The sequence below is a fragment of the Lactuca sativa genome, chromosome 5 (genome assembly GCF_002870075.4).
Source record: "Lactuca sativa cultivar Salinas chromosome 5, Lsat_Salinas_v11, whole genome shotgun sequence".
Taxonomy (NCBI): Eukaryota; Viridiplantae; Streptophyta; class Magnoliopsida; order Asterales; family Asteraceae; genus Lactuca; species Lactuca sativa.
Window position 1 is genome coordinate 170,292,663 of NC_056627.2, and position 10,042 is coordinate 170,302,704.

Genomic DNA, 10,042 nt, shown 5'->3' on the forward strand with positions numbered 1-10,042 from the left:
CGAAAACCCAGGAGGAGCATGGAAGACACTTGCAAGAAGTTTTAGAAGTATGAAAGAAGGAGAAGTTGTATGCAAAGTTCTCCAAATGTGATTTTTGGATTCAAGAATTCCAATTTCCAGATTATGTGTTTAACCAAGAAGGGATTATGGTTGACCCAGCTAAGATTGAAGCTATAACAAAGTGGGAATAACCAAAGAGTCCTACAGAGATCCGAAGCTTTCTAGGATTAGGTGGATACTATGAAGATTTATCCAAGGCTTTTCTTCGATAGATGCTCCATTGACAGCTTTGACCCACAAGGGAGCTACTTATGCTTGGAATGAGAAGCATAAGGAAACATTCGAGAAGCTAAAGAAGAAATTATGTGAAGCACCGATTCTTTCTCTACCCGATGGAGTTGAAGACTTCGTAGTGTATAGCGATATGTCGAGAGTTGGGTTGAGATGTGTTCTAACTCAAAGAGAAGAGGTGATAACATATGCATCTCGACAATTCAAAGAGCATGAAAAGAACTACCCCACTCATGATCTGGAGTTGGCAGCGGTAGTATTTTCCCTAAAGATATGGAGGCATTGCCTCTATGGCACAAAATGCAAACTTTTTACTGATCATAAGAGTCTTCAATATATCTTTAATCAGAAGGAATTGAACATGAGGCAACGACGCTGGCTAGAGTTACTCAAGGACTATGATTGTGAGATACTTTACCACCCTGGTAAAGAAAATGTTGTCACTAATGCTCTCATTCGGAAGGTAAACCTTGAAAAGAAAAGGCCAAGAGCATTGAGAATTGAAGTTGTCTCGACAATTGTGGAAAGTATAAAGAAATCTCATAGGAGGATTCAGAGAAAAAAGACCGAAAAGAAGAACGTTTGGGCAAAACATTAGTGTTCAGTACAAACAACCAACGGTTGAAGGTATTCAAAGATTGGATTTGGGTACCTAAGACGGGAGGAATGAGAAATCTTCTGATAGAGGAAGCTCACAAGACCATGTACTCGATTCATCCTGATAGCAAAAACTGTATAGGGATCTGAAACCCTACTACTGGTGGCCGACGATGAAGCTCGATGTTGCAATGTATGTGGCCGAGTGTGTGACATGTGCGAGGGTTAAGGCACAACATCAGAAACCGTATGGGAGTTTAGAACCTTTACCTGTACCCATGGGTAAATGGGAAGACATCATTATGGATTTTGTAACTAAACTGCCCAGAGCAATGAACGGTCACGACATGATTTGGGTGGTCGTTGATCTGTTCACAAAAAGTGCACATTTCACAGCCGCCAATGAGAAGTGGTCTATGGAAAAGCTTGCAAAAGTTTACATGAAAGAAATAATGAAAGCTCATGGTGTTCCCCTGACGATTGTGTGAGGTCGTGTTTAAGTATAGCTTACCATCCGCAAACCAATGTTCAGAGAGAACGAGCAATTCAAACGTTGGAGGATATGTTGCAAGCATGTACCCTGGAATTCCAAGGTAATTGGGATGAACATTTACCTCTGGTAGAATTTCCTATAATAATAGTTTCCACTCAAGCATCAAGATGGCACCTTATCAACCTTTGTATGGAGAAAAGTGTCGAATGCCGTCATGTTGGCTGGAAGCTGGGGAAAAGTAGTTTATGGGACCTAAAAGAGTCCATCAGACTACTGAAAAGTTGAAAGTGATTAGGGAAAGGATGTTAGTGGCTCAAGATCGTCAAAAGAGCTATGCTGACAAGAAAAGAAAACCAATAACATTCAAAGTTGGAGATTCGGTTTTACTTAAAGTCTCGCCATGGAAGGGACTTATAAGATTTGGTAAAAAGGTAAAGTTGAGTCCATGGTTTATTGGACCGTTTAAAGTTCTTCAGAGGATTGGGAATCAAGCATACAAGCTAGAATTACCAGAAGAACTAGATGATATTCATAACACAAACATGTGTGTTATTTGAGGAAGCTTACGGGAGATGTTCCCGACATAATTCCAATTTCTGAATTAAGGTTGGATGAAAACAAGAGGTTAATTGAAGAACCAGAGGCAATCGTTGACCGTAAGACTAAAAAGTTGCGACGCATAGTGCTTGTGCATTCGAAACATACGAATTGGCCAAATCTCGCATGTTAAACGGAGAGTGACATGATGAGTCACTATTCGCATTTGTTTGTTGATGTGTGATTCCGAGGACAGAATCATCCTAAGGGGAGAGAATTATAACGCCCGTGTTTCTAGGCTAGGCATTAAAGATGATGTAATGTTCTAGGTCAACCTTTGTAATGTGTTTTGAAAAAAAAAAGATGTCTTATTTGATTGTTTTGTGTTTATTGCTTAATTATTATGATTTAATAAGTTAAGAATAAAAATAAGTGTCGAAAATAAACGTTAAATAAACCTGATATCTAAGAATGAAGTTGTAGTGGTTGGAACAAAGATTTCAGAGATATAAAGAGTACCGAAATCCAAGTTATAACGAAGAAGTTATGACATGTCGAAGTTTAGCGACAGAACTAGCACGACGATGTATGACGTAAAAAGTGAATTTACATTAAAGTGCTTTTTAGCCTTACTGGTTTAAACAAAAGTCGTAGAGATCGTTAAACTGAGAGCGTGCATAAAAAGAACGGCTAAATCTGACTTCGTATGAGGAAGTTATGATTTTTCTAACTTTCGACTTAGCAATATGCAACCCAAAACTCGAAATTTAGATCGAGTGATTTTTAACCTAAACAATGTAAACAAGAATCGAAGATCTCGTCATTATTGGTTCAACGTTAAAAAGACAGACAAAAACGGACGTCGGATGAAGAAGTTATGAATTTTTAACAGACTTTTCCTGTCCCGGCCTGTTAAAAATATAATTTTAAAAATTAAGTCACAATTAGCCGACAGAGTCTAAAAGAAAGTTGTAGAGCACAGTCTCACCTATGCGTGGATATAAAGAACGTCAAAAACGGAGTTCGTATGCGAAAGTTACAAATTTTTAAAGTTTAGAAAATAGGAGTACGCCCAACGTACTCGTGTACGTGACTTGGAGTCCGTCACCTCCCCTACTCCTTTGCATGAATGTCATGTGTCATAGCCTTGTTGAGTCCGTAGTTATCTCTTAGTGTGCCCCACGTACCATGATGTACGCCCAACGTACTGCTTGAAGAGGGAGTACACCCATCGTACTCTAAATTTACGCCCAACGTAATCCGATGGTACATCCCCTATAAATAGCACCCGATGGCTTACGGGTTTTTGTTTACAAACTCAACTCTCTTTCACTCTTTACTCTATTTTAGCCTACTTTTAACCCCTTAAAGACCTGATATCATCCCCGGCACCCGAAGCAAGTCCCGAAGCTCTGAAGTTTCCCGAGAAAATTATATTTTCAAGCCGAAACTCTATCCACATGAAGCCCGATTTTTGAGAAAACACCCCGGTTTCATCAGAGAAGATTAATTTAAGAAACTCGGTGCTGCCCAATTACAGTTTGATCAAGTGAGTGTGTAGTCACTTTCTTCTTACAAATAAATATGAAGTATTTTCTATAAAATATGTGTTATGTGTAATTATATTTTTTTTTATTTGAGATAAGTGTTGAATAAATGTTTTATACAAGTTTTAAACTGTATATGTATTTTTATCTACAAATATGTTGGGTAAAACATGAGTAGATAAAATAGTTGATGTGTGTTAAAATGATGAGAGGCCTCGATGATGATGATGTTGTTGTTGTAGTCATCTAGCGGAGTATAGATGACGACCACGGACCTTTCTAGACAGTCCAGTGGAACGCTAGCAGGTTCGCAACCTGTAGATTTGGTGAACTATATGTTGATTGGTCTACTCCATCCCCCTCATCGTTGCCTTAGGGACATGTATGGCTGAGGAATCCCCTTAGTAGTAGTGTCCATCCCAATGATGACCCATAGGCTAGGTCCCTTATGATAGGTGTTTAGGGATGTAAGGTAAGGATAACGGGAACGGGTAATCAGGGTTATTGTTGGTTGATGAAATTAATAAGTTTATTATTGGTTGATGAAATTAATAAATATATTATTCTTTCTTGGTTGAAAACCCTATATGCTAACCAGGCTACCAAGCCTGACCTACTCAGCTTTTTATATTACAAGTAGTGGACCCAAAGCATAGTTGAATGATGACGAGGGATTTTTGGATTATAGGCCAGTAGTTGTATATAACTGTTGCAAGGCTTATAATATGTTGTTTATGCTTTTGGTATGTATCAGAACATGACATCCCGAGGTTTTGTTATATAATGAAAATACATTTCTTTAAGAAATGCTTTGATAAATTTCTTTTATCATATTTTCTTTTGGGGACAAATTCCACAACATCTTTTAAAAAGATTACTCCGATTTTATTTTAAAAGCATAACTAAATCGGTATTTTATGCACGAGAAAATTTGGGGATGTCATAGCTCAAACAACCGACCAAACTTCATATCCAAACCATGAATTTCTCCATATCATCTAGAAATTCATAAAGTTGCAAATGTATGAAATCTCACCACCCAAACTAGCCAGATCTAGAAGAAAAATGGATAGAACTCAAGATCTTGCATCCTAGTAACATAAAGGTGGAGCCTTGAACACTTATAAGGGTCTAAAATCAAGCTAGGATGGAAGATGGAGATTTTCTTGTTAAATCGAGACGCTAGATCTTCTTCTTGTTTCTTCAAAACCAACACAAGTTGCTAAAATTAGCACAAAAGCACCAAGGAAGATTAGGGTTAAGGTTTCTAGGGTTTGAGAGTGATGGAGACTGAGAATGAAGAACCCTAGCCTCCCATTTTCCGCTTAATACCTAAACATTTGGGTTTAAGACATAAGTGGCAGCCACGTTGTGCCCTTTACTTTCCATGTCATGTCGAGTCAAAAGTGACCCACGACTAAAAATGCATCGCAACGCCGTGGCGACCCATCCCCATGCAGTGGCGATTCCCAAAATCGAACTTCTAATTAAAGTAAAATATACCTCAAGACCAAATGTTACGACCCTAACTTTACTACCCTACAAAATAGATGTCATTGGCTTCTACGTCATGGTTTAATTAGGTTTTAAAGATTATCACCTATCTTTTCTACTTAGGTACATATTATTTCAATCTTTGTTATTGTATGTCTACTTAGGTACATATTATTTCAATCTTTGTTATTGTATGGTTGTTTGATTATATATTGATTTTATAGATTTCCATTGTTGTGTGATTTGATTTGCGTTGTTAATTGTTTCGTCAAATTGATGATAGTTAAGAAATATAGGTAGGTACAATTTATTTTCTTGTTGATAATGACCTTGGATTTTTTTTGTATCGATAAATGGAATGGGAGGATCTTGGCAGTAAAGGTAATATCTTTCTTTCTATATTTAATCTACTTCAAGATATGTTTAGTAAAGTTATACGCAAGATTGTTCATAATTGGTGTTAGCTTGAAAGTATTATATATATATATATATATATATATATATATAATCCAAAATTAGGATTTTCTATTAATAAAATAGGATAATTTTGAATATATATCTTCACACAATGACATGTAGAGCTTATGATTTTTACTTTTGTTTTTGATGTTTCAGCTACAACATCATCAATGAATATCTTAAAGGTATCTGATGCATAATTGGTGTTGTATACTTATATTTACATCGATTGAAATCTAAAGTGTGTTTATGGCCATTTATTATAGAGTTTTGTCTTACTTCATGTAACCAAGTGAAAATATTTTCTTTATTACACCAAGAAAATAAATCCTCGTATAAGAAGTAGGAAGTTGAGCCCTAGATCCTTGATTGAAGATCCAACTACAGTATTATAGGTATTTTCTCTTGAATTGTTTTTTGTTTGTAATATTGCTATTGTTTATTGTTTATTGATGTAGCTTAGCGAAGGGACATTTCTTTAAGTTCATGTTAGACAGAGAATGGGCTTATGGAAGCAGTTTCTCTTATAATATAAACAATTTCATGTATGCATGTTGATTTAACATATGGATGTGTGGAAGCGATTGTTCAATGCAACCATCATCAGACAAAAGGGAAAAAAATCTTTCAAATAATGTTGGGAAACATTGATACTATTACAAATGTAGCCAGTCATTGGGAAGAGACATATATTGCTCACTTCATATATATAAAACCCTTCACTTCAAAGCATTATTTACAGCGAAGACAAGTGCCAGTTCAGTTTATAAAGCTAATTTTAAACTTATACAATTAGGATTTTGGAAACAAGGGCCTTATTTAATTGATGATCATTAACAATATAATAACAAATCCTTAACCTTTCAAATTCCCATGTTATATATGTATGTATTATGTATGAATAAATACACTATTATATAGTCAAATGTTGGGATAACTGATTATCCCATTTATTTCAAAGTTTAATCATTATTCTTTGTTTTTAAGTATAAGTTCATTGTTGACTTGTATCAGAATGAAAAGAAATTGAAAGTTCAATGTTATAAAGAAAAAGAAATAATAGATTTTTTTTTATAAAATTGTGATTTTATAAAAATGGTTATTTTATATAAGATTGTATTATTTGTGTTTAAAATTGTTCTTATTAGAAGAGTAGAATGATAATTTTTCTCATTTAAGACATCCAATTAACAACCTTACCAAACAGCCTGAACCATTTATAACCTTTAAATGATCATTTTGGGCTCTTAAATATTCAGCTACTTAACAATTCAATGATTACCAAAGAGTCCCTAGAAATGTACAGATATTTGCAGCTGATTGTTATTATTGATGAATTAGTATGGTTGATTTTGCATTTTCTATGGCTTTACTTTGCAGGTGGTAGTCTAATTAAGACAGTAAATTACCTCTGAAATTTATAAATACATGCCTATATACAGAAATCATAAAGTACTGACGAGCATCTCGAACTTTGCACTAATCAAGGTACATAGTTTAGTGCGTCTAACAATTCAAAAACACAAAAAATACGAAAATCAACATATCAAAACAAAGAAAATTTGACTATTCAAGTGCATAGTGCAAGATTATGAAACTTACACTTGAATTCTCATCCAGAAAACCATATCGAATCCTAACTTATAGTACCAGTACTGCCTTGTCATACGAAGGTCTAGTGATATAACATAAACCCAACAATTATTTTTAAAACCTAGCCTTAAACCTAACCTTAAACTACCCTAACCGCTTTTCATCTTTCACTACTATATTAAGACCACTAACAGATTGGTGGTGCTGGACATTGGACTAAGGATTAGTGTTGTTGGACAGATCATTGCCTTTGAGTTCAGCGGTGGTGGTGGTAACCGGAAGAGTTCTAGGGTTTTGGGTGGTACTCTTGTGCAATATGGAGTTGTATCATGATTCATCATCATCATCATCATAGTCATAAGTGGGCAATTACACATGAGGTTGCAGGTTTGATCAGAATGGAAATCCATTTTCCCATTGATGATAATCTTTCTAGAGTTGGATCCGTCTTCATCTCCACCAACCTGTACACATATTACAAATAAAATACTATTCGGGAAATGAATGCAATGTAAAAAAATGAATAAAAAAGTTCTATTTTTTAAATGTGGAAAAAATAAATTCCACAAATGGCAGATGGCCAATATTATGCTCACCTGATTTTCTTAAATAATAATGTAACATGGAGATAAAGTTCTATTGTAACTTACTTGATAATTTCTTTAGTTGTTACATTCTTTATCAAAATCATATTCCCTTAAAGACAGTTAAATTAGAGTTTAGGTGTTATATATATATATATATATATATATATATATATATATATATATATATATATATATATATATATATATATATATATATATATATATATATATATATATATATATATATATATATATATATATATATATATATATATATATATATATATATATATATATATATATATATATATATATATATATATATCGTTACATTCAAATGAGACCATAAGATTATGTGAGATATGAGGACGTAATTTTAGTCATACATTTTGAAATATCAAAAAAGTAGAAAAAAAATATTAACATTATTTTCATCACTTTTTTATTAAAAAATTACATTTTAAACTATAAATATTCAAATACAATTACTATAATATTATTCTACAATTATAAGGATGTTCTAATAATCTACTAGAATTTTTAGAATATACTGAATATTTTTCTAGAATATTACACATAAAATTTTGTTAGATAATTTTACACACACACACACACAAACACACACACACACACACACACACACACACACATATATATATATATATATATATATATATATATATATATATATATATATATATATATATATATATATATCGCTACGTTATAATGTAGATTGACAACTATTATGAGGACGTGTGGACAATGTTATTCTATCAGGATTACTAACAGGATAACTTTTTTAGTAATGCGAATACGTTTAACCTCACACGAATATCGGTATTTTCATGCATTCTTTCTAATTTTTATTCATTTTTGTTCTCACACATCATTTTTCACTCATTTTCATTATTATAGAATACGACTACATAAACATTTTCACAAAATGATAATAATAATAAAAATTTTATAATAACCTTATAGACGAGTTAATTAGTGAGAATGTAAAATAATGACAATAGTTATGTAAGATTGAACATATTCATATTATCAAACAACATATTTTCTTTGTCATTTCTCACATAATAGCACTATTCACACGTCAGCACAATAGATGTTAATCCACATTTGAACCAAGCTATATATATATATATATATATACACACACACGCACAAACACACACAAACATACTTAACAAACAATAATTTTTAATTTTTTTTATTATTTTGTTTTTTTATTCTTTTTTAATTAAAGAATGACAAAAAATAATACTTAAAAAAAATCAAAATATTCCATTTATTTAGCAATTTATATTTTTTTCTATTTTTTTTTCGAAAATAGATAACTACGATTTTGGTGTGTGTGTGTGTGTCTATATATATATATATATATATATATATATATATATATATATATATATATATATATATATATATATATATTTATATATATATATATATATATATATATATATATATATATATTTATATATATATATATATATATATATATATATATATATATATATATATATATATATTACCTGATTAGGAGGAAGAAAGACTTGATCCTAAGCAGCGTAATGGTGATGCTGCTGGTACATGTCCATGAGTTTCTTTCGAAGCTTTTTTCGCTCGCGAGCTTTATGATTTTGAAACCAATAGAACACATTTTTTTCTTGTATTTTTCCATAAATTGACAACCTTGTCGTTATTTGTTGTATTTGAGTCAACGAAGGAGTTTTCAGGCCGCCTCTATACATTCCTTCCAATAGCATCACCTGCTCCGGCGTTGGACACCACCTCGTGGTTCCAGCGCCGATGTCCCTTGTTGCATCAATCATAGGCACAGATGCCATTTTTAACTCTATTATGTTTCAACTCTTTTTTGGTTGGAGTTTTGTTCAGAAAGTTTGTACATAGAAGTGATATTTATAAACATTGAATGAGTGAGTACATTACATAATTATCCTCAATTGTTTGTATGTACTTTTTCATACAAATAAATATTCATGGAACATCGTACTACTACAAAGTCCATAATTGATTGAATCAGATGAAGCCATGCAACACCTTTTTAAAATTCTTTTATATATATATATATATATATATATATATATATATATATATATATATATATATATATAGAGAGAGAGAGAGAGAGAGAGAGAGAGAAAGAGAGAGACTTAGATTCTATGGAAAACAAAAAACCCTAAAAATACATAAACTTAAACTCGTAACTTGATTTACATCAAGGATTTTTAGGAATTTCATCATCATCTTCCTCTTACATAATTTTTCATTTGCAATATATATATATATATATATATATATATATATATATATATATATATATATATATATATATATATATATATATAGACACACACACACACACACACACATTTGCCGGTTACCCGCGCGATGTAGCGGCGTCAAATAAT

The 10,042-nt window shown here is 32.2% G+C and overlaps 1 protein-coding gene across 1 annotated transcript; it reads right to left on the reverse strand.

The window, feature by feature from the left end:
• Positions 1 to 7,184: 7,184 nt before the first annotated feature.
• LOC111885461 (uncharacterized) lies at positions 7,185 to 9,543 on the reverse strand. The gene is made up of 2 exons (XM_023881719.2): positions 9,179 to 9,543; positions 7,185 to 7,475 (listed from the first exon to the last, which is right to left on the reverse strand). Exons 1-2 carry the CDS (start codon positions 9,455 to 9,457, stop codon positions 7,185 to 7,187), a joined length of 570 nt encoding a protein of 189 aa, XP_023737487.1. The 5' UTR covers positions 9,458 to 9,543.
• Between the last annotated feature and the right edge of the window lie 499 nt (positions 9,544 to 10,042).